This window comes from Oncorhynchus kisutch, linkage group LG8 (genome assembly GCF_002021735.2).
Source record: "Oncorhynchus kisutch isolate 150728-3 linkage group LG8, Okis_V2, whole genome shotgun sequence".
NCBI classification, from domain to species: domain Eukaryota; kingdom Metazoa; phylum Chordata; class Actinopteri; order Salmoniformes; family Salmonidae; genus Oncorhynchus; species Oncorhynchus kisutch.
Genome location: NC_034181.2, coordinates 29,238,754 through 29,264,870, shown reverse-complemented (window position 1 = coordinate 29,264,870; position 26,117 = coordinate 29,238,754). Strand labels below are relative to the sequence as shown.

The window sequence follows — 26,117 nt, the reverse complement described above, 5'->3', positions numbered from 1 at the left end:
CATGATTTGGAAAAGCACACACCTGTCTATATAAGGTCCCATACTTGACAGCGCATGTCAGAGCAAAAACCAAGCCACAAGTTCAAAAGGAATTGTCCGTAGAGCTCCGAGAAATTATTGTGTCGAGGTACAGATCTGGGGAAGGTTACCAAAAACGTCTTTGGCATTGAAGGTCCCCAAGAATACAGTAGCCTCCATTCTTAAATGGAAGACGTTTGGAAGCACTCTTCCAAACTGAGCAATCGGGGGAGAAGAGCCTTGATCAGGGAGGTGACCAAGAACCCAACGGTCACTCTGACAGAGCTCCAGAGTTCCTCTGTGGAGATGGGAGAACCTTCCAGAAGAACAACCATCTCTGCAGCACTCCACCAATCAGGCCTTTATGGTAGAGTGGCCAGACGGAAGCAACTCCTCAGCAAAAGTCACATGACAGCCCGATGGAGTTTGCCCAAAGGCACCTAAATGACTCTCGGACCATGAGAAACAAGATTCTCTGGTCTGATGAAACCAAGATTGAACTCTTTGGCCTGAATGCCAAGCGTCACGTCTGCAGGAAACCTGGCACCATCCCTACGGTGAAGCATGGTGGTGGCAGCAGCATACTGTGGGGAAGTTTTTCAGCAGCAGGGACTGGGAGACTAGTCAGGATAGAGGGAAAGATGAACAGAGCAAAGTACAGAGATCCTTGCTGAGAACCTGGTCAAGAGCGCTCAGTCTGGGGTGGAGGTTGACCTTCCAACCTGACAACTACCCTAAGCACAGAGCCAAGACAATGCAGGAGTGAGTTTGGGACAAGTCTCTGAATGTCCTTGGGTGGTCCAGCCAGAGCCCGGTCTTGAACCCGATCTAACATTTCTGGAGAGACCTGAAAATAGCTGTGCAGCTTACTTATGAAAATAGCTGTGCAGCTTACTTATGTAAATGTGATCGTAAAAAAATAAGTGTTAAACATTTGCAAAATTTTTTTTTTTAAATAAACAACTTTTTGCTTTGTCATTATGGGGTATTATGTGGAGATTGAGGTAAAAAAAAAATTTGAATCCATTTTAGAATAAGGCTGTAATGTAACAAAATGTGGAATAACTGAAGGGGTCTGAATACTTTTCCGAATGCACTGTATGTTTTGACTCTCCAGATATGCGAAATATTATTAGAATAGTGAAATAAAAAAATGCCCGTCCCTACTTTATAGTTAATTTCCTAATCATTTGAACATACAGTGACTTCAGAATGTATTCACACCTTGACTTTTTACACATTTTGTGTTAGTGGGATTAAAAATGTATTTAAACTCGTTTTTTTTGTCAACGGTCTACCCAAAATACTCAGTCAAAGTGAAATAAACATGCTAATATTTGTACAAATATAAAGTATGACAAATGAAACTAATATACAGTATATTGATGAGAATTATTCCCCGCCCCCCCCCCTTTGCAGTGATTACAGCTGAGTCTTTCTGGGCAAGTCTCAAAGAGCTTTCCACACCTGGATTGTGCAACATTTGCCCACTACTCTCCAAAACATTCAAGCTCTGTCAAATTGGTTGTTGATCATTGCTAGACAACCATTTTCACGTCTTTCCATATCTTTTCAAGTAGATTTAAACTGTAACTCCTCCATGGGGTGATGCACAATTGGCCTAGTGTCGTCCGGGTTAGGCCGGTAGGGATATCCTTGTCTCATCACGCATACAGTGTTTCCGCCGACACATTGGTGCGGCTGGCTTCCGGGTTGGATGCGCGCTGTGTTAAGCAGTGCGGCTTGGTTGGGTTGTGTTTCGGAGGACGCATGGCTCTTGACCTTCATCTCTCCGGAGCCCGTATGGGAGTTGTAGCGATGAGACAAGATAGTAACTACTAATAATTGGATACCACGAAATTGGTGAGAAAAAGGGGGTAAAAAAATATTTAAAAATAAAAAGAACTTGGCTACTCAGGAACATTCACTGTCTTGGTAAACAACTCCAGTGTAGATTTGGCATTGTTTTAGGTTATTGTCCTGCTGAAAGGTGAATTAATCTCCCAGTGTCTAGTGGAAAGCAAACTTAACCAGGTTTTCCTCAAGGATTTTGCCTGTGCTTAGCTCCATTCAGTTTCTTTTTTTATCCTGTAAAACTACCCAGTCCTTAACGATTACAAGCATATCCATAACATGATGCAGCCACCACTATGCTTGAAAATATGGAGAGTGGTACACCGTAATGTGTAGCATTGGATTTGCCCCAAACCTAACACTTTGTAGTCAGGACGAAAAGTTCATTACTTTGCCACCTTTATTGCAGTATTACTTTAGTAGGTGCTTTTAGGTGCGTGTTTTGGAATATTATTCTGCAAAAAAGGTGTAAAAATAGTATGTTTTGGAATATTATTCTGTACAGGCTTCCTTCTTTTCACTCTGTCAATTAGGTCAGTATTGTGGAGTAACTAAAATGTTGATCCCTCAGTTATATCACAGCCATTAACTGTTTTAAAGTCATCATTGGCCTCAGTGAATTCCCTGAGCGGTTTCCTTCCTCTCCGGCAAGAGAGTTAGGAAGGACGCATGTATCTTTGTAGTGACGCTGTACTGATACACCATTCAAAGTATAATTAATAACTTTACCATGGTCAAACAGATATTCAATGCGTTTTTTTTTTTTTTTACCCATCTACCAATAGGTGTCGTCCTTTGCGAGGCCTTGGAAAATCTCCTTTGTCTTTGTGGTTGAATCCGTGTTTGAAATTCACTGCTCGAGAGGGACCTTACAGATAATTGAACATGTGGGATACAGAGATGAGGTAATCATTTTAAAAAATGCACGCAATTTACTGTGACTTGTTAAGTAAATGTACTCCTGAACTTATTTAAGCTTGCCATAAAAGGGGTTGAATACTTGAAAACAATTCCACTGATATTATTATTTTTATTTAACCAGGAAGGGCTCATTGAGATTTAAAGTGTATTTTTCAAGAGCGTCCTGGCCAAGATAGGCAGCACCAAGTCATTACAAAAATTACAGACAAACATGAAAAACTACAAGTCATCTAGTAAAAACCATAGAATTCACAAGAGTAAAACAAAATCAAAAACAGCAAATTAAAACATTGACAGGTCAGGGAATCAGTCTCAAGATCATTCATCAGTGATTTTAAAAATACCAATTGAAACAAGTTCTTCCAGTTTAAAATTATTTTGTAAGGCGTTCCAAGACGATAGCGCAGAGTACATAAAAGCACTTTTACCAAATTCATTTCGGACATTTGGAACAGTTAGCAGGATAAAGTCCAGCGAACGAAGAGAGTACCCACCACATTTCAGAACAATAAAACTGCACCAATAAAAAAGTAGTAAACCCAAAATGGCTTTGTAAATAAAAGTATACCAGTGCCTGAGCCTACGAGTGACTAGAGAAGGCCAGCCAACCCTGGTATACAAAGTGCAGTGGTGCGTAAGGGTTTTGCAGTTTAAAATAAATCTCAAAGTGCCATGTTAAAGGGTGTCAATTGATCTCCATGCAGTATTGTGTGTAGGCCAGTGACAATAATATAAATTGAATCCATTTTAAAATGCAGGCTGTAAAACAAAATGTGGAAAAAGTCAAGGGGTGTGAATACTTGGAAGGCACTGTAACTATAATCCATTCCTCAGTGAACACACACTTCATTGCCATATAAGGACAGTGTGCGAGTCAGAACATTTTATAACAGTAACCCATACAAACAAGAGCAACAAGTAAGCTACCTCCATCCTCTTCATACAAAGGAATCAAAATATTTACTAACACTGTCAGATTCCAATAACCATAGAGAGATCGAAAATAATGCTTTTCAGCCTAATCATTGATGGAAATACCAGTCGATGGAAATACATTTGACTGGTTGTGTTTATCGGTCTATAGGTCCATTTGCATAATGTTGTGGAATTCAATTGCAGTGTGTATATTTGTTATGCATCTTATGAGCAGAAAATCTGTCAGTGCAAGAACTGCTGCTACAGCGCGTCAATCAGCTCTTCCTTTCCTGCTGGAGTTAAACATGCGCTTTTACAAGCCCAATTAATGCACAACAACTCTAAATGCAAATCACATTATTAAAGGTTGATGGCCATGATTAAAAAGAGCTACTATTTCTCTCACTCAACTGGTAAATGAAGCACGCTTCCCATTTGCCATTCAAGTGCATAGGCAATGGAAGGCAGGCTACATCAGTTTGTGCTGTTTTTCTTGCAGACTGGAAAATGTTCCGGGATTCTTCCATGGCATTGAGGAGTACACCACATCAGTCACTGGTCTCATCAATGACGTCGTCCCCACAGTGACCGTACGTACATACCCCAAACCAGAAGCCATTGGTTTCAAGGCAACATCCGCACTGAGCTAAAGGGTAGAGCTGCCGCGGTCAAGGAGCGGGACTCTAAACCAGACGCTTATAAGAAATCCTGCGACGCTCTCAGACAAACCATCAAACAGGCAAAGCATCAATACAGGACTAAAACTGAATCCTACCACACCGGCTCTGAAGCTCGTCAGATGTGGCAGGGATTGCATACTATTACAGACTACAAAGGGAAGTACAGCCATGAGCTGCCCAGTGAGACGAGCCTACCAGACGAGCTGAATTCCTTCCATGCTCGCTTCGTGGCAAGTAAAACATGCATGAGAGCACCAGATGTTCCAGATGACTGTGTGATCACACTCTCCATAGCCAATGTGAGTAAGACCTTTAAACAGGTCAACATTCACAATGTTGGCAGGGCCAGACGGATTACCAGGCCGTGTATAAGCATGCGCTGATCAACTGGCAAGTGTCTTCAATGAAATTTTCAACATATCCCTGACCGGGTCTGTAATAACTACATGTTTCAAGCAGACCACCATAGTCCCTGTGCCCAAGAACATAAAGGTAACCTGCCTAAATGACTACCAACCTGTAGCACTCACATCTGTAGCCATGAAGTGCTTTGAAAGGCTGGTCATGGCTCACAACACCAGTATCCCAGAAACCTTAGACCCACTTCAATTTGCATACCGCCCCAACAGATGATGCAATCTATATTGCACTCAACAATGCCCTTGCCCACCTGGACAAAAAGGAACACCCATGTGAGAATGCTTTTCATTGACTACAGCTCAACGTTCAACACCATAGTGCCCTCAAAGCTCATCACTAAGCTAAGGACACTGGGACTAAACACTTCCCTCTGCAACTGGATCCTGGACTTCCTGACAGGCCGCCACCAGGTGGTAAGGGTAGGTAACAACACATCTGCCACGCTGATACTCAACACGGGGGCCCTCAGGGGTGCGTGTCCAGTCCCCTCCTGTACTCCCTGTCAACCCATGACTGCCCAGCCAGGCACGACTCCAACACCATCATTAAGTTTGCCGAAGACACAACAGCGGTAGGCCTGATCACCGACAACAATGAGACAGCCAATAGGGAGGAGGTCAGAGACCTGGCCGGGTGGTGCCAGGATTAACAACCTCTCCCTCAACGTGATCAAGACAAAGGAGAGGACTGTAGACTACAGGAAAAGGAGGGCCTAGCACACCCCCATTCTCATCGACGGGCTGTAGTGGAGCAGGTTGAGAGCTTCAAGTTCCTTGGAGTCTCCAACAAACTGTCATGGTCCAAACACACCATGAAAGTCATGAAGAGGGCACGACAACGCCTATTCTCTCTCAGGAAACCAAAAAGATTTGGCATTAGCCCTCAGATCCTCAAAATGTTCTACAGCTGGGCCTCCCGGGTGGCGCAGTGGTTAAGGGCGCTGTACTGCAGCGCCAGCTATGCCACAAGAGACTCTGGGTTCGCGCCCAGGCTCTGTCGTAACCGGCCACGACCGGGAGGTCCGTGGGGCGACGCACAAATGGCCTAGCGTTGTCCGGGTTAGGGCGGGTTTGGCCGGTAGGGATATCCTTGTCTCATCGCGCACCAGCGACTCCTGTGGCGGGCCAGGCGCAGTGTGCGCTAGCCAAGGTTGCCAGGTGCATGGTGTTTCCTCCGACACATTGGTGCGGCTGGCTTCCGGGTTGGATGCGCTCTGTGTTAAGAAGCAGTGCGGCTTGGTTGGGTTGTGTATCGGAGGACGCATGACTTTCAACCTCTCTCCCGAGCCCGTACGGGAGTTGTAGCGATGAGACAAGATAGTAGCTACTAAACATTTGGATAGCACGAAATTGGGGAGAAAAAGGGGGTCAAATTAAAAAATATTTAAAAAAAATGTTCTACAGCTGCACCATCGAGAGCTGCCTGGTATGGCAACTGCTCGGGCTCCGACCGCAAGGCACTATAGAGGGTAGTGCGTATGGCCCATTACATCACTGGGGCAAAGATTCCTGCCATACCAGGCTTCTTTGTTATTGTTAAAGTATTTACTAAAACTGAATGACAGATTTTTTATTAAAAGTGCATTGTTTTTAACCATTTCACTGTAAGGTCTAATATAAACCCGTTGTCTTCGGCGTATGTGACAAATTATTTAATTTGATTAATGCATCACACACATCTTTGCAATGAGCTGGACATTGAGCTGAACATATACTTAATTGTTTGAAAACTGAAAGTTTTACTACATACGAGGCATGTCTTACCTTGCTTCAAAGTAGCCTAGCCAAAGTCTGACCATATCATGAGGCAATTTTTTTTATAAAGACTTCCATATGCAATTGAAACCAGTAGCCTATTTATCTCATGTTCTATTGGTTTTCAAATTAAGTTTCTTTCATTGTCCAGTAGCCAAAGGCATAATTCTAGCCATATTAGCACCCATGCTAGTTGTTGCATCTTTAGATCGCCCCTCTTTCTACATTTGTAACAGATATTTGAATCTCTGTCAAATGAAACACTTGCATGTGCAGTGTGCTTTTGGCAACAATGTTTTCCCTCTAATTGCATTATGGAACAAACATTTGCGCATAGCCTACTTACTGCCTTGTGCACATTAATGCGCTTATGTGACGAATTTGTTTATCAACATTTTAACCTAAAACGGTCTGATCTGCTGCATCAGCCTCATTGCTTTAATGACGTTTTTTCTGTGACCTACACCTACTGGTTGTATAAATGTAGGCTCTATGTAGGCTTTTGATGATTTGAGAAAGTCGCAAAATAAGCTTGCGCTCCGTTCCTGGCTGCACAGCGGTTCGCTCTTCAAGTGATCATATTTTCACCCATCACACTATTCTCAATTTAGTCTTTACTAATATGTCAAATTAGTTTAGATTTAGAATGGCCCGTTATCAAATGGGCAGAAACAGGGGCAGGGGAAATAAGACATGTCATCAGTATGCACACAAATAGCGAATGGTGTCTTCCCGTTTTCCGGCCGGTCCGTTTTTCAATGATACTGGGTAGGCTACTTATGTTTTTATAGCAGAGCATGTGCTTAATATGAGCAGCTGAGAAATAAAAGAACACATATCACTCCAGTATCAACCACTGTTTGAGGAGCATGCCCTTGCTGCGCGACAGGTAATATTCCACCCGAAACTCTGTATGGTCTCTCCAACGTGTTCCTGCAGCTACCCAGTGCTTAATTTGGGAAACCAAGTGAAATCTGTTCTGGAAAATCGATAGTAACATATTTCACTAAACTATGGACAGCCCCTCTGCGTGCTCGAGAAAAGAATAAAGTAGATTGAAACGCATGGTGGTATAATATTCTGTATAGCTAAAAGATAATGTGTCAGCCTTATAAAAATATCAAAAGAATACCTACTACTAAGCTACTCAAATTTGTATTACGTTTCTTTTTTTGGTGGTGGGGGGGGGGGGGGCCTTGGGCTCACAAGCCAATATGCATAAACTCTAAAATGCGTATGGGTGTTTTAATTAAGCATCACCTTAGAAAGCGATGTCCATTTTGTTGTGTTTATGCTTTGAAACAACATCCACAAGGACCATATTTTACACTCAACCTGCTGTTGAACTTTTTCTTCAAAATGAGAACAGTGAGGTCAGTTTTAAAAGCACAATACTGTTTTACTGATAAGTGTGTGTGATTTTCAATCACATTTGCAATGATATCCGTGTGGTTAGAGGGAACAATAGAGCCCCGAGTACCCGGCCATTAGGACCTGATGAACGTTAGCAAATTGGGTACTACCAAAGTCTTTGAATGTCCTTGAGTGGCCAAGCCAGAGCCCGGACTTGAACCCCATCAAACATCTCTGGAGAGACGTGACAATAGCTGTGCTGTGACGCTCCCCCATCCAACTTGACAGAGCTTGAGAGGATCTGCAGAGAAGAAGAGGAGAAACTCCCCAAATACAGGCGTGTCAAGTTTGTAGCATCATACCCAAGAAGACTCAATGCTGTAATCGGCTGCCAAAGGTGCTTCAAGAAAGTACTGGGTAAAGGGTCTGAATGCTTATGTTATTTCAGGTTATTATTACTTTTAAATATAAATTAGCAAAAAATTATAAAAACCTGTTTCATCATTATGGGTATAGAGGTCCTGGTATAGAGGTCCTGGGTGGTAGAAAGCTTGTAACTGTACTCAGCCAGTGTAGCCTACCGAATCGGTAAGAGAGACGTTAATTTAGCTCCTTAATTTGCATAGGCTAGCCTACTAATAGGCCTAGGCTTTTTGCCGATTATCTGTAAATAAATTATGAAAACATTCGATGAACAATCACTGCAGGAACAATAAGTAGCGGAGAGCCTCATTCGGGTCCAAATAAAATAATTAGAGCCCTCGTGGAAGCCAGGCATTAAAACGGAATTCAACAATAAAAGATGTATTGACCTTAGGGAATCAAATAAATGTATTGCAAATGAATTAATCTGCCCAAGTTTATATGTATGTCGGTCTGTGTGTCATTTAAAATGGTTAAGTCTTTCTACACAATACCACAACACATTTTTACAATCTGGGAGGTAAACTCGATAAAGTATTCAATAATTTCGCTGTGTATTTCAGATGGAACCTTTTGCGATATATCGGCATTGATGCACGGACCGGTTTGGATTTTTACTTTACCTTCTATAACGGTATTTGAATGTTTGGCTTGGCAAATGTGATTCGCAGTGTAACGTTCATTTTTATAGTTTACTTCGCTTCTTGAGTCATCGCTCTCTCCATGCCGCTTTCCACACAGACCTAGACCTAGCCCCGGCTCCTGTCACTCAAGGAGCGCACTTGTTTTTCCTCCACCACGAGACACTTGCGTTCAGTCTGCATGGTCTATGCAGCTAGTTTGTCTTTTCTTAGCAAGTTGTTCCTAAATCTTGCTAATCGCTAGCTAGCAAATTGCCTGAGTAAGAGCAATTAGCTATACAGCCTAATAACAGTGAGTGTCAGAAGTGGAACCCAGGCTCGTTACAATATTTTAGCTACATGAAGTAGTAGTAGAAAACATTCAATGTAACCAAAGATTATAGGGTCCCCTAGGAAACACCTATCAACACTTTAGTTCCTACCCTGTCACAATAACTCCTCCCTGGCATTTTTCATTCGTTGTCATGTCAAACACTATTAAAAGTTCCCACTATTATATTCTAACTATATAAGACATTCTATTTCAATGATTCCAACAGTTAACCCAAGTGTTTTGCTCTAAATCGCAAGTCAAATTGCAACATTTGGTAAAAATTGCTTGCCCATATCATGTAACCCTAACTGGCAGTTTAGAACTGATCTCAAATGCAGAAATGGATGAAAATTACTTTTGGGGGGGGTTGAAGTTGAACAGTATAAAACAATCTGAAATGGAGAAAGACCCATTGAAATCACTTTTAATGTATGTGTTGCAACCCAGTACTCATCTAGGAAATGTAGAACTTTTATTATTTAAAAATATAAAACACAGTAAAAAAATAAATAATAATAATACTTTATTTTTCAAATACCATAATATAATATTTTGGCCATATCGCCCAGTCCTAACAGTGGCCACCAAAATGTTTTTAACCACCCCCAGAAAGTTTTAGGTCTTGTGAGCAGAAACGTGAACATTGTGCAACTACCGGTATGCATTTACAGTGGACACTGAGCCTATACCCTTACAGTTTTAGACAGTAGCTAATAGGCTATTGTGGCTATTTATGTACAATGTAGCCCTGCCAACAAAACCAACGGAGCAAATCCCATAACATTCACATGGAAATAGCTTTGATTTCTATGATATAGCCTACAGTATGTGGTGTTCATTGCAGGCCTACATTGCATGGGACTTAAAAAGTTCACATTATGAAGGGCTCGATATTAATTCAAGATTTTTTTACTTGGTCTGTAACACCATATGCCAAATAAGTGACTGTAAATTGCATTGTGCGATGCAAGAAACCACTTTACAAAATACAATGAATTATTACTACCATACAGATAGACAAAGTAGGCTACCCCTTCGCCTATTGGCTTATTTGCATATTCAAGCGTGTATTAAAATACAACCCCTTTAAATTAAAACAAACTTTTTACCTGACTGGCTTTTCAAAGACAGCTTGAAATGTAGCCTACACGTTTTGTGCTCTTGTAGGAAGCAGTAACTCCACATCGCTGACCTATACTTATCTATAACACGCCAACGAGAAAAGAATATCAACAAATGTGCACACGCGCAGCTCTGAAATGAAAAGCGCATTCACTCGCGGGTGATTTAAAGGCCGCTCGTGGGCTACCTCCACCAATAGAATTCTACTCCGTTGCGCTCTGGCTCTGCCTACAACAAAATCACACTCAATCTTGCAAAGTTAGATTTGTTTTGGTTTGTTGCATTGAAAAGAGCCTGATATAATGTTGATTCGATCACACAAAAAAAACGTTGATCTATATAGCGCAAAATAACGGGGTGAAGTTCAATCTCTTGAGTCTGCGCTGCACGGCATTTCTTCTGTCCGGCAGTCCTGGAGGTGGTGCGCAGCAGTGCACAGCTTAGAGGTGGACATTGGTCAAAAGCTTCACGTTCATCGGCATTCACTGACAACGTGAAATGGTCCCCTCCTAAAGACAGCGCAACAGGACACTTCAACCTCAGGAGGCAGAATTTTTTTAAATTTTGTTCAGGGGCAAGATTTTTACATTGTCAGCTCAGGATTGGATCTAGCAACCTTTCGGTTACTGACCCAACGACCTAACCACGAGGCTACCTGCCACCCCAAATTTGGCTTGGCCCTAAGGCCCTCACAAACTTCTACAGATGCACCATTGAGAGCATCCTGTCGGTTTGTATGGTACAGCAATTGCACCATCCCCAACCGCAGGGCTCTCCAGGGGATGGTGCAAACGGCCCAACACATCACCGGAGGTACACTGCCTTCCCTCCATGACATCTACATCAACCAGTGTTACAGGAAGGCCAAGAAGACCATCAAGGCATTCAGCCACCTGAGCCACGGCCTGTCCACTACCATCTAGAAGGCGGTACAGATTAGAGGTCGACCAATTATGATTTTTCAACGCTGACACCGATTACCGGAGGACCAAAAAATATCTGATACCGATTAATCGCCCGATTATTTTTTTTAATTTATATTTGTAATAATGACAATTACAACAATACTGAATGAACTTAACTTAATATAATACATCAAAATCAATTTAGCCTCAAATAAAATGAAACATGTTCAATTTGGTTTAAATAATGCAAAAGTGCAATATGTGCTATGTAAGAAAGCTAACGTTTCAGTTCCTTGCTCAGAACATGAGAACATATGAAAGCTGGTGGTTCCTTTTAACAGGAGTCTTCAATATTCCTAGGTAAGAAGTTTTAGGTTGTAGTTATTATAGGAATTAGAGGACAAGCTCTCTCCGTATTTTATCTAACGGGTGGCATCCATAAGTCAAAAATATTCCTGTTACATTGCACAACCTTCAATGTTATATCATAATTACGTAAAATTCTGGCAAATTAGGCAGCACAAACTGTTGCATATACACTGACTCTGCATGCAATGAACGCAAGAGAAGTGACACAATTTCACCTGGTTAATATTGCCTGCTAACCTGGATTTCTTTTAGCAAAATATGCAGGTTTAAAAATATATACTTCTGTGTATTGATTTTAAGAAAGGCATTGATGTTTATGGTTAGGTACAGCTTGTGGTTAGGTACAGTTTGATTGTGCTTTTTTCGCAAATGCGCTTTTGTTAAATCATCCCCCGTTTGGCAAAGTTGCCTGTCTTTGTTAGGAAGAAATAGTCTTCACAGAGTTCGCAAAGAGCCAGGTTAGCAGGCAATATTAACTTAAATATGCTTGTGTATTGATTTTTATGGTTAGATACACATTGGAGCAAGACAGTCCTTTTTCGCGAATACGCACCGCATCGATTATATGCAACGCAGGACACGCTAGATAAACTAGTAATATCATCAACCATGTGCAGTTAACTAGTGATTATGATTGATTGTTTTTTATAAGATACGTTTAATGCTAGCTAGCAACTTACCTTGGCTTCTTACTGCATTCGCGTAACAGGCAGTCTCCTCGTGGAGTGCAATGTAAATCAGGTGGTTAGAGCAGTGGACTAGTTAAATACATTTTTATATATTTTTTTATTTAAATCGTCCAAATCGGTGTCCAAAAATTACGATTTCCGATTGTTATGAAAACTTGAAATCGGTCATTCCGATTAATTGGTTGACCTCTACTATAGATGCATCAATGCTGGGACCAAGAGACTGCGAAACAGCTTCTAACTCCAGGCCATCAGACTGTTAAACAGTGACCACTACCCTTAGTCACTGTTTTAGTCAGCTACCACCCAGTACTCTACCCTGCACCTTAGAGACTGATGCCCTATGTACACAGTCGTTGAATACTGGGTCACTTTAATAATGTTTACATACATCATATGTGTATACTGTATTCTAGTCATGGCTCATCCTATATAGCCCAACTACTGCTGCACACACACACACACACACCTGTCCATACTGTCTTTACACAATCTCTTTTTTAAATGACACACAGCATTCTGAAAGTAATCAGACCCTTTGACTTTTTCCACATTACGACCTTATTCTGAAATGTATTAAAATTGATGAAAAAATACAATCTACACACAACCCATAATGACAAAGCAAAAACAGATTTTTTAGAAATGTTAGCAAAATTATTGAAAAATTGAAAAAACTTCAATAATCAAATTTACAGAAATGTTCAGGCCCTTTACTCAGTACTTTGTTGAAGCACCTTTGGCAGCGATTACAGCCTTGAGTCTTCTTGGGTTTGATGCTTGGCACACCTGTATTTGGGGAGTTTCTCCCATTCTTCTCTGCAGATCCTCTCAACCTTTGTCAAGTTGGATGGGGAGCGTTGCTGCACAGCTATTTTTAGATCTCTCCAGCGATGTAAGATCGGGATCAAGATCGAGCCACTCAAGGACATTCAGACACTTGTCCCGACGCCACTCCTGCATTGTCTTGGCTGTGTGCTTAGGGTCGTTGTCCTGTTGGAAGGTGAACCTTCGCCCCCCCAGTCCGAGGTCCTGAGCAGGTTTTCATCAAGGATCTCAATGTCCTTTTCGCTGTTCATCTATCCCTCGATCCTGACGAGTCTCCCAGTCCCTGCCGCTGAAAAACATCCCCACAGCATGATGCTGCCAGCACCATGCTTCACAGTATGGCTTGTTTTTTGCTCTGACATGCACTGTCAACTGTAAGACCTTACATATAGACAGGTGTGTGCGTGCGCCTTTTCAAATCATGTCCAATAAATTAAATTTACCACAGGTGGACTCCAACCAAGTTCTGGAAACATATCAAGGATGATCAATAGTAACAGGATTCACCTGAGCTCAATTTCGAGTCTCATAGCAAAGGGTCTGAATACTTATGGAAATAAGGTATGCTTTTTATTTTCAATACATTTGCATAAAATATCTTACAACCTGTTTTTGCTATGTCATTATAGGGTATTGTGTGTAGATTGAGGAACATTTTTATTTAATAACTTTTAGAAAAAGGCTGTAACAACATTTTGAAAAAGGGGTCTGAATACTTTGAATGCACTAAATATTTTAGTCATTGCTCGCTCCGATAGATCTTAATTTTTTACCCCCTGGATTATATGTGTATTGTTTTTTCAATGTTTCATTGCTAGGTATTACTGAAATGTTGGAGCTAGAACCACAAGCATTTTGCAGCACCTGCAATAGCATCTGCAAATCTCTGTACACAGCCAGTAAACTTAGATTTCATGGTTGACTAAAAGCAAATGTTGACAGTTATTCTAACATCTTCAATGTGCGCATCGGAATTCGGTAAGGAGGACACGTGGTTGAATCCTCCAGTTGCATGTTCTGTTAAGATGAATTACCCATAATCTAAATTGTGATGTACTCACCTCCTCCACAGTACAGGGTAAGACCACACGGCTGAAAGAGAGAAGAGCAGAAAGAGAGATGAGACACGGTTCTATGGAGAACACTGACTGACACTGGCCATCACAATCACATCTAGGCCTGAGTCGACAAATGAGTGGGATATATTTAGTTCCAATAGGCATACAAGCCACATTTGTTCTCTACTAGCCTCGTGGAATTCGGAATTGGTTGCTGTTTTGATAAACAGATTTGACTAGAGGAATACTTAAAAAAAAAAAAAATTAAAGTGAGACTTGATACCCTTGCTTTCTTTTTGGCCAAAGCAGCTATAATAATTTTCATTGTGCAAGGCCATTGCCTCATGACTTTGTGACTGAAGTAGCCCCCATCAGCCTGTTTGATGATGGCAGCAGTGGGCTCAGCTTCCATGAGAGGTTCCCTCAGTGCACAGGAACAGGAAATGACTCCAGGTCACTCTTCCTGCGTCACATGACATGAAGGCAGCTCCAGCTATAACCTACTGCCTGACAGTCAGGACACTGCCAGGTTCAGCTAAATGGAAACCAGAGAGACTACCCAACAGCTCATCCAGCCACAGAGGGTGTTGTGTGCAGCGTTGCCCCACCCAATGACCACTAAAACCAGACAGGAATATCAGAGAAAGGAATGCAGAAACAGTTTTCCGTAAGAATATATTATATACTCTCTCTCGTATATAAAAAAGGGTGGTAAGCCTATTCCATCCATATGTAGCTCTACTATCAGGAAGCTCTTTGTTTTCTGTTGATCCAAGGTTAACCTTAAACATAAAAGAACCAATGAGTTACAATCATTTACCAAACAGTGCTGTGGTACACACTCTAAAATAATACCATTGACCATAGCCTTGAAAGCAGTAACAATTCAAGAATAGCATTTAGGGATGCACGATATTAAAATCGGTAAGCATATCAGAAATCAGCTGATATTAGCTAAAAATGTCGGCATTGGCCTGACGTCTAGTTTAACACGGATGTACAAAACCGATGTCAACGCTGACGTGCATACCTATATAACGTAGGTAGATGACGTTATGACGCAACAAACTAAAAAAAACGCTACACGTGCAACACAGCATTCCTAACCGAGCCCACAATGTCTGCTGTGTAGTTTTATTTTGAAGATAAAGGTGATATGCAACGTTTGTGCTGCTATTATTTAAAAATAGAGAGTGAAAGTGAAATCTTTCAATACCACAAACCTAATTACTCATTTGAAAGTGCATCACCCCCAGACGTTCAGCGACTACTTAGAACTAAAGCAGAAAAAAAACTAAGTGCACACTTCCATCAACAAGTTCAAGTCGAGCAGTCATTTGAAAGAGTAAGAAGATTTCAGCGAGACAACTCAAAGGCGAAATCCATTAACGGCAAGATAATGGAATTCATTGCCCTTGACTATCAACCGTTCCCTGTCGTGGATGATGTTGGCTTTCGCCGACTGGTCGAGCACCTCGAGTCCCGGTACACACTACCAAGTAGGCACTATATTTCAGATGTTGCCCTACCGGAGTGGAACAGTATTGTTGAAACACACATCCATGAGCTACTTGCTATGGGCGTCACTGCTATTAGCTTCACGAATAACATTTGGACCAGCGATGTCAGCGCAATGAGCATGAGTGAGTCTGACAGCACAGTGGGTCGACGAGGGTTTCGTACTGAGGAAAGCCATATTGCAAGCTCAAGAATAGGGTTGCCAAGGGTCGGAAATTTTCCATGGGAAGTTAAGCCCGGGAATTTGGGGAATTTTGCTTAAACCTGTTAGGGATGCGGTGAATTTTCGCAGCTTTTTGTTAAAAATCGCGCAACATTTCAACGTCCTGCTACTCATGCCAGGAATATAGTATATGCATATGATTCGTATGTGTGTATAGAAAACACTCTGAAGTCTCTAAAACTGGTTAAATCATGTCTGTGGCTATAACAGAATGTGTTTAGGAGTAAAAATCCCAAGGAAAACTGTTCACAAAAAACACCAAAAAAAATATTCATCCGCCAGTCTACGTATTGTCTATGGCAAGAGAAAATAGACAGAGTCCCGTTTACAATGCCTACAGCTTCCACACGATGTCGCCAGTACTGGCATTTCATTGCTAGTTTATCCTTGGTGTGATGACGATTAGGCACTTCCTGTCTTGGGGTACACCAGGGAAGTTATGAAAGGGAAAAAATTGACTATGATTTCAAGACTTGCTGCTATCGAATACAGATCGCCCCGTGATCAATTTGATCGATTATTAACGTTTATTAATACCTAAAGTTGGTTTACAAAAGTAGTTTGAAGTGATTTGTAAAAGTTTATAGGCAACTTTTTTAATTTAAAAAATGACGTTTTTTTCCTGGATCAGACGGGCTTCATAAATGGACATTTTGGGTATACAATGACGGATTTAAAATCGGGAAAATGACCCAATTGTGATGTTTATGGGACATATAGGAGTGCCAACAAAGAAGCTCGTCAAAGGTAATGAATGTTTTATTTCTGCGTTTTGTGTAGCGCCGGCTACCGCTAATTCTTTTGTTTACGTCTCGTTCAGGTATTTCGGGGGGGTGCATGCTATCAGATAATAGCTTCTCATGCTTTCGCCGAAAAGCATTTTACAAATCTGACATGTTGGCTAGATTCACAACGAGTGTAGCTTTAATTGAGTACCTTGCATGTGTGTTTTTATGAACGTTTGAGTTTTATCGAGTACTACAGTTGGCGCTCTGAAATTTCCGCTGATTTTGGTCCCTGTACCGCAGCCGTAAAAGGTTCGACACTAACAGTGAACCTTTTTGTGGGATACACTTAAGGCAATTCTAGGTCTTGTGGCATATTTTGGTTAAACTATCCCCAATTCAATGGAATTGTAACCCTATGTACAGCTGATTCTCAAGATCTTGCACACTAAATGAGATGCTCAAGCCCACACTACTACACTGTCTGAGCCAAGGACTCCATGGCTTCTGGTAAGTTTTGATTACAATACTGGGTGGGGTGAATATATTTAATATGACATACATTATTTTTTGTTAACTAGTAAATAGTAGTTTACAGCAAAGTGTGTTTAAATCCTTTATAACTTGTTAACAATTTCTGCTAGTTAGTTTTTGCTACCATGTTGTGTTTAGCTTGCTTGAGCCTGTTATTAACTGCGGAGTGTTAATTCACCCGTTTCCATACGTTTCATAATTTCTTTTTCAAAGGAGTCGTTTAATCTAACTGCTTAATTATTTACCTGTACATGGAATTATATTTGTTTTTTTTACTAATCTTTAAAGGAAAATGCCACTGGCACTATCTGATGTGTGGAGATATTTCACTGCAGCTAATGTAGAAGGAAAAGCTGTGTACATGTGCAAATATTGTGCCAAATCATGTGAAGAAAGCAACAAAGATGCAGAATCATCTGGCCAAGTGCATCAAGTTCCCTCAATTCTCACAAGCGACCTCTGACAAAAGTCCCTCTATTTCTATGAGGTGAAAATTATGAATCAGACACCTTATCGAAAGCAACAGCTCATGGTCCTCCTAGAATCAGAAGTTTTTTTTGGACTCAATGGAGGAACGTAGTCAGAAATGCTGATGAATGTCTTGCTCGAGCTGTGTATGCAACTGGTTCACCTCTGATGCGCACAGGCAATGTGTATTGGAAGAGATTTCTGAATGTTCTTCACCCAGCATACACCCCTCCAACCAGACATGCGTTACCTACTCAATTGCTGGATACAGAGTTCAACAGAGTTTAAGTAAAGGTCAAGCAAATCATGTAGAAAGCAGACTGTATTCCAATCATCGCTGATGGGTGGTCGAATGTTCGGGGGCAAGGAATAATTAACTACATCATCTCCACCACTCAACAAGTATTTTACAAGAGCACAGACAAGGGACAGACACACCGGTCTCTACATTGCAGATAAGCTGAAGGCAGTCAATGACCTTGGACCACAGAGGGTATTTGCACTGGTGACAGACAATGCTGCGAACATGAAGGCTGCTTGGTCTAAAGTGGAGGAGTCCTACCCTCACACCACACCAATTGGCTGTGCTGCTCATGCATCGAATCTGCTCCTCAAGGACATCATGGCACTGAAAACAATGGATACACTCTACAAGAGAGCCAAGGAAATGGTTAGGTATGTGAAGTGTCATCAAGTTACAGCAGCAATCTACCTCATCAAGCAAAGTGAGAAGAATAAGAGCACCACATTGAAGCTGCCCAGCAACACCCGTTGGGGTGGTGTTGTCATCATGTTTGACAGTCTCCTGGTGGGAAATGGCCATATCAGTCTGCCGATATGGTCAGCCCCATCAAGAGGATCCTCCTGGATGATTTGCCTTGGGAGAGAGTGGTAAGCAGCCTGAAACCTATAGCTGTAGCCATTGCACGGATTGAGGGAAACAATGCCATCCTGTCTGAAGAGAAGAAATCCGTACTGCCCTGCCCACTTCACTGTTGCACCAAGCAGAGAAAACTAAAGTTCTGAAATAAATCAGTGTGACTTCTGCCACAGTGTACATGTTAGACCCCAAGTATGCTAAAAGAGCATCCTGTCTGGTGCAGAGATCAACACCTCGCCACCTTGGCCTGGATGAGGGCAAGGTTCTTGGCAGTCTGGTGAAGTACACTTCCAAGCAAGGGCTTTGGGATGAAGATGCAATATGGCAGTCGTGCCAACATATCTCATCAGCCACCTGGTGGAAGGGATTTTGTGGATCTGAGCCTCTTTCCCCTGTTGCCTCCATCATCCTCCAAATCCCACCAACATCACCAGTCTCAGACCGCAACTGGTCCTTGTTTGTGAACACACAAACCAAAACACGCAACAGTCTGACCAATACAAGGGATGAAAAATTGGTGACCATCTGGGCAAATTTGAGCCTGACAACGAGCCATCCGCAACAAGGTTGGAAAGTAACAGTGAAGATGAGGCCTCAGAGTGATGTTGAAGAGGTGGACATTGAGGAGGTCCAGAGAGAAGACATGGAAGCCTGAGAGGAAGACAACCAAAGCCTTAGTCTAGAAACTATCATTTTACAGATGTAAGTTGAAAACATTTTTGGGAGATGTGATGGATCATTCAATATTCCCTTTATTTTGTTGTTCAGTGAAATCCTCCCAAGTGTAGAGTCAACTCATTTAATTACATTTCAATTTGTAACTAGTGTTTTTTTTATATTGGAAGGATTTAATTATTTGCAATTATGTCTACTTATGATAAGGTAAAAGGTTTAGGTTTCTGTCTCCATATGATAAATATATCCAATGCAAACATCTACATTTAAATGGTATTAATATTAATTTGTAAATATATTTCCGTTAATTCCCATGGAAAGTTTCCACCTCTGAATATTCCCCAAAATGTGCAACCCTACTCAAGAATGTGCTGGTTCTCATACCGCTGCTGTCATTTCAATGGCATTTGAGAACATGAGCACACTCCTAGCTCCATACGAACAACTGACTCGAGAAATAAGCTCATCAACTGCATCTGCAGCAGACGTGATACCCTCTGTCATGGCATTGAAACACCTGCTCAACAAAACTGCTGACACAGACCGTGGGGTTAAAACTTGTAAAAGTACTCGAGGCTGTGAACAAGCGATTCGGTGGCATTCTCTCTGAGCCTCTATACTGTGTCGCCACCATGCTTGATGCTAGGTACAAGGACCGCTACTTCGATGCAGACAAGAAACAGGGTTTACGTGAAATGTTACAGACACAGCTGGACAAGATGGAAACGGACACAGTGACAGTGCGCACCGAGGAAGAGAGGCCACGGACCGACAGAGCTGAAACTTCACTGCTTGACAAGTATGATGAAATCCTGGTTGAGAATGAAACGACTGAACAACGAAACCGCAAGTAATTGAAAGAAATAGGTATTGATTGTTTTACTGGTAATCACATAAAATGTATTTGTCACATACACATGGTTAGCAGATGTTAATGCGAGTGTAGCGAAATGCTTGTGCTTCTAGTTCCGACAATGCAGTAATAACCAACGAGTAATCTAACCTAACAATTCCAAAACTACTACCTTATACACACACAAGTGTAAAGGGATAAAGAATATGTACATAAAGATATATGAATGAGGGATGGTACAGAACGGCATAGGCAAGATGCAGTAGATGGTATTGAGTACAGTATATACATATGAGATGAGTAATGTAGGGTATGTAAACATTATATTAAGTAGCATTGTTTAAAGTGGCTAGTGATATATTTTCCATCAATTCCCATTATTAAAGTGGCTGGAGTTGAGTCAGTGTGTTGGCAGCAGCCACTCAATGTTAGTAGTGGCTGTTTAACAGTCTGATGGCCTTGACACTGAAAAACAGCTTCTGTCTCTCGGTCTCAGCTTTGATGCACTTTTACTGACCTCGCCTTCTGGATGATAGCGGGGTGAACAGGCAGTGGCTCAGGTGGTTGCTGTCCTTGATGATCTTTATGGCCTTCCTGTGACATCGGGTGGTGTAGGTGTCCTGGAGGGCAGGTAGTTTGCCGCCGGTGATGCGTTGTGCAGACCTCAATACCCTCTGGAGAGCCTTACGGTTGTGGGCGGAGCAGTTGCCGTACCAGGCGGTGATACAGCCCGACAGGATGCTCTCGATTGTGCATCTGTAGAAGTTTGTGAGTGCTTTTGGTGACAAGCCACATTTCTTCAGCCTCCTGAGGTTGAAGAGACACTGCTGCGCCTTCTTCACGACGCGGTCTGTGTGGGTGGACCAATTCAGTTTGTCTGTGATGTGTACGCCGAGGAACTTAAAACTTACTACCCTCTCCACTACTGTCCCATCGATGTGGATAGGGGGGTGCTCCCTCTGCTGTTTCCTGAAGTCTACAATCATCTCCTTTGTTTTGTTGACGTTGAGTGTGAGGTTATTTTCCTAATCAGGACGTACATAAATGCCAACAAAATTACTTTTTGGTCAGTGTGTGTGTTTCAACTATTTAACGGTATTAGAATGTTTAAAAGGCTGATAGAAAAATAGATCGGTATTGCGTTTTTTGGCAAGGAAAATATTGGATATCGGCCAAAATGTTCATATCGGTGCATCCCTAATAGCATTACAACCAGTGACCATCTTACAGAGGCCGGTTATCCATATACACAGGCAACAAGGGTGCTTTTCAGTTCGGAAGATGACTGCTGTATTGACTGCTGTAACAGGCTAGCCTGAGACTTTATGCTCTGTCACACACTAAGCCATATTGAGAATGGATAGAGACTTAAAATGCATTTACTAGAAGTGTGCTCAGTCCTCAAACTAAACGAGTATCGTAACGGATATGGAGAATTTTCCAAATACGATTATGACAAGTATTTTTTGCAATTATCATTGATCAGGAAAAAGTATTTTTCGGCTACCAGCACGCATCTTTCACTCAAACAGTATGAAGTGCTATGTGCTCTAAATAACTATTGGCTAGTGCTTCTGTATGCAAAGCAATGGGCGGGGTAAAGGTTGAGCCTGCTGCAATGATTGAATTAGAACAAGACGCTCTCCACCGACTCTCATTTTCCCAGACAGACCCACACAGCAACTCGTCTCAGGCCACAAGTTTCCCCTTCTCCAAACATCGTGTATGAATCCAAATCCGTAGCTAGTCATTGTTGTTCAATCTAGTTATTTCCATTCAACTTTGCTGAGACTATATGGTTGTTTTTGTCTGTCTACTTGGCATTGTTAACTAGGCCTACTTTGTCTGCCCATATATTAATCCATTGCTGATGACGTCTGTCATTATCCAAGCCCATGCTTGCTGGATATTATTATTATTTATTCTCACCCAGGCATGTCTACTGAGCGACAGATCATTCTAAAATAAAATGACAAATGTAGATTTATTTTTTGATTGTACAAATGTGGCATAAGTGTCAGGAGAGAAAAGTTTTGCTTCTCACTAAAGTGAAACAATATATGGGACAGGCAAGTTAGCCTACCTTCACCTAAATCTGTGTCTGTAATAAATGCAGGCAGTGTATTAAGCTATTTATTAGCCTATGTCGTTGATAACTGAATAGGACTAAGTAAGTAAATCATGTACATGTTCATTTGTTGGTCGTTTAACAATGTGTGTGAATGAGTGAAGGAACATCAGATGTGCTCTGAGATGCATTCCTGAATGGGCACTTGAGGTATACGCTTTACCGGCATTTAAAGAGCACATCTGTGGTTTTCAGATCGCGAGTAAAGAAGGCAACGAGGAGAGACCTTTCCTATCCTCTACAGTGACTGACAGACAGGGGCCGTGAAGGCCAAACTGGTGTAATGCAAGATTTCACTGTTTGGCATGTAACAAGGTCATACAAACCACACCACTTATTGAAATATGCTAGATTAGGCTATTTTATTAAAATAAAAGACAGATGAAACTACCTCTCATAACAAAAATGAGGCTATTGAAGACAGGATGTCTATTCTCAGCCTTGTGAGCTAACAATTAGTGACATTGGCCTAAATCTGAGTGGCATGTGCATGAGAGCAGCCACACAACTTCAGTGTGGATCTGCAGTAGGCTACACGCTCACAAATTCAGAACATGCCTAAGGGTTTGTTTCTCAAAGACTGTGTTTCTTAACTCTGCAATAGATTAGTGTAACAAAGATTAGAAAATAATCTCCCTACTAAATCTTTTTTTTTTTTTTTGTATTCTGAATGTGGTGAGGTTACTCCACACACATGATATGACATGATATGACTACTGATCCCCCCCCCCCAAAAAAAAGTATAGCCATAAGCTTAGTTTAGTAGGCTTTTATACGAGGCAGGGTATAGCTGCATTAAGAATCAATGATATGGATCACATCAAGTTGAATAAAAATGTATAGGCCTACTGACAATCAACACAAATTGGGGTACATTCTACCTCTTCAGACATACAAACGTCTTCCTGAATCAGACTGGATTAGGCATACTGATTGTTTCAACTGGGAACCATTGGCACACCAAGTGTCGGTGCAGAACGTCCGATGCACCCTTGTTATTTCTCTCACAAGCAGATTTGTCCTTGGTCAGCAGTTTGGTCAAAGTTCATAAATCACTAGCCTGCCAGGAAGACTTGAGCACCGGCAAAGTTGGCAACCCTGTTCAACACACCAGTGTCCTGTTTCCCAAACGCACCACAAGGCTACGTTCATCGTTAAAACCGGTTCTAACGATGAACTTAGCCTTAAGATACTTTTGGGAAACTGGGTTCTACAGGCAGTGGACTGAAGTTGTGGTACGCGTGCACTTTAGTCTCCCTTCCGCTAGGTAGCTAGCTAGAAAGTTACCATTATCGACAGTAAGCTACAAAAACGCTGAACTTTCAACTTACACCAAACAATATACGGTACATTGTTAGCTAACTGGGAAGTGTACTGTTTCGATACTAGATCATCGAAAAATATTCCATAATGTTGTACTTTAATATCCAGCTGGCTAGCACAATAGCAGTGAAAAGCCGAAAGAAAGGTGCGTCGGCTAATGTTAGGAGCCTATGCTGACTCGCTGTCATCGGGTAGGCCGGATCTGAACAATCCCACCCTACCAAACAACGTTTTTATTTGAGTAAAAACATCTACGAAGAATCGCAGTATTAAAAAATATTGTATATTATCACACACATTACAGTAAAATCAAGAAAAGTTTGGACTTACTATTCCTTGATCAGGACCATTGTCACTTTTTCCGCTGCGGCTGCGTACTACAACTGACGTCATGTGCCATTTCAACAACTCCCATATTGGCCCCTTATCGTCTGTGATTGGTGAGAGTGGAGATACTTTGCGTGACCTCAAAGTGGATAGATAGAACTACTGTCATTATAGAACTACTGAAAAGTATCATTCATTTGTGCAGGATTTTGCAAGATTCTGCTGGTCTGTTTCTCATTGATAACACGAAAACTATTCAACCACACCCTAAATCACCTTATTGAACCAATACATCTTCTTCTTTTTCCTCCTCTTCTTCTATTCACAGAGCAGTACAATTATTTTAGATTGAAAGAGTTTGACTACTCAACAACTCAAATAAAATAAAAATTGAATGAAGTTATTTGTCATATGCTTCATAAACAACAGGGGTAGACGAACAGTGAAATGCTTACTTACAGGCCACCCTTCCCAACAATTCAGAGAGACAAACATGTAAATAAAATGAAAATAATAGCATGAGGAATAAATACATAATGAGTAATGATGACTTGGCTATATACACATGGTACCAGTATCAAGTCGATGTGCAGGGATAGAAGGTCATTGAGGTAGATAATGTACATATAGGTAGGGATAAAGTGACTAGGCAACAGGATAGATAATAAACAGTAGCAGCAACAGTAGGCATAGTATGTGATGAGTCAAAAAAGTGGAAAAAGTGTCAATGTAGATAGTTAAATAGTTAACCAATACCTACCCGACCCTCTGTAGCGCCTTGCGGTTGGATGCCAAGCAGTTGCCATACCAAGGGGTGATGCAACCAGTCAACCAGTATGCAACCAGTATGCCAGCAGTGTACCACCCTGCTGGCTTACTTCTGAAGCTAAGCAGGGTTGGTCCTGGTCAGTCCCTGGATGGGAGACCAGATGCTGCTGGAATATGTGTTGGAAGGCCAGTAGGAGGCACTCTTTTCTCTGGTTTAAAAAAATATCCCAATACCCCAGGGCAGTGTCACTGCCCTGTGTAGAGTGCTGTCTTTCAGATGGGATGTTAAACAGGTGTCCTGACTCTCTGAGGTCATTAAAGATCCCATGGCACTTATTGTAAGAGTGGGGGTGTTAACCCTGGTGTCCTGGCTAAAATCCCAATCTGGCCCTCAAACCATCATGGTCACCTAATAATCCTCAGTTTATGATTGGCTCATTCATCACCCCCCTGTAACTGTTCCCTGGGTTGTTGCTGTAAATGAGAATGTGTTCTCAGTCAACTTACCTGGTGAAATAATGGATAAAAAATCAAAAAGATGCTCTCAGCAGAAGGGCCTATGGTAAATATTTTCAGCCTCCTGATGTGGAAGAGGCAGTGCCTTCTTCAAGACTGTGTTTGTGGACCATGATAATTCCTTAGTGATGTGGACCCTGAGAAACCTGAAGCTCCTGACCCGCTCCACTACAGCCCTGTGGATGGTGGAGAGCTCAGCCCTCCATTTTATGTAGTCTACGATCAGTTCCTTGGTCTTGTTGACGTTGAGGGATAGGTTGTTATCCTGCCAACACACTGCCAGGTCACTGACTTCCTCCCATTAGCTGTCTCATTGTCGTGGGTGATCAGGCCAACCCCAGTCGTGTCATCAGCAAACTTAATGATGGTTTTGGAGTTGTGCACAGCCACACAGTCGTGGGTGAACAGTGGTGGATGTGTTGTTGCCTACCTTCACCACCTGGGATCCAGGATCTAGTTTCAGAGAGAGGTGTTCCGTCCCAGGGTCCTGAGCTTGGTGATGAGCTTGGAGGGCACTATGGCGTTGAACGCTGAGCTGTAGTCAATGTGTTCCTCTTGTCCAGGGGGGAGAGAGCAGTGTGGAGTGCAATAGAGATTGCATCATCTGTGGGGGGAAAAAGCAGACATTTAAAATCCCTTTGAGCATGGTGTGATTAATTACACTTTGGATGGTGTATCAATACACCCAGTCACTACAAAGATACAGGCATCCTCCCTAACGCAGTTGTCAGAGAGGAAAGAAATTGCTCAGGGATTTCACCATGAGGCTAATGGTGACTAATACAGTTAGAGTGATAGGAGAAAACTGAGGATGGATCAACAACATTGTAGTTACTCCACAATACTAACCTAATTGACAGAGTGAATAGAAGGAAGCCTGTACGGAATACAAATATTCCCAAACCTTCCATCCTGT

General features: G+C 41.8%; 1 protein-coding gene across 2 annotated transcripts in view; it reads right to left on the bottom strand.

The window, feature by feature from the left end:
* The window catches only part of LOC109895905 (phosphatidylinositol transfer protein beta isoform-like), a 46,926-nt gene extending 22,904 nt beyond the window's left edge, over positions 1-24,022 (bottom strand). For both annotated transcript variants that reach the window (XM_020489995.2, XM_020489994.2), the window contains exons 1-2: positions 23,921-24,022; positions 14,267-14,297 (exon numbers count right to left, since the gene is read on the bottom strand). In XM_020489995.2, the coding sequence (XP_020345584.1) occupies positions 14,267-14,297; positions 23,921-23,940 (51 nt within the window). In that variant the 5' untranslated portion in view covers positions 23,941-24,022. The remainder of the gene's footprint in view (positions 1-14,266; positions 14,298-23,920) is intronic.
* Between the last annotated feature and the right edge of the window lie 2,095 nt (positions 24,023-26,117).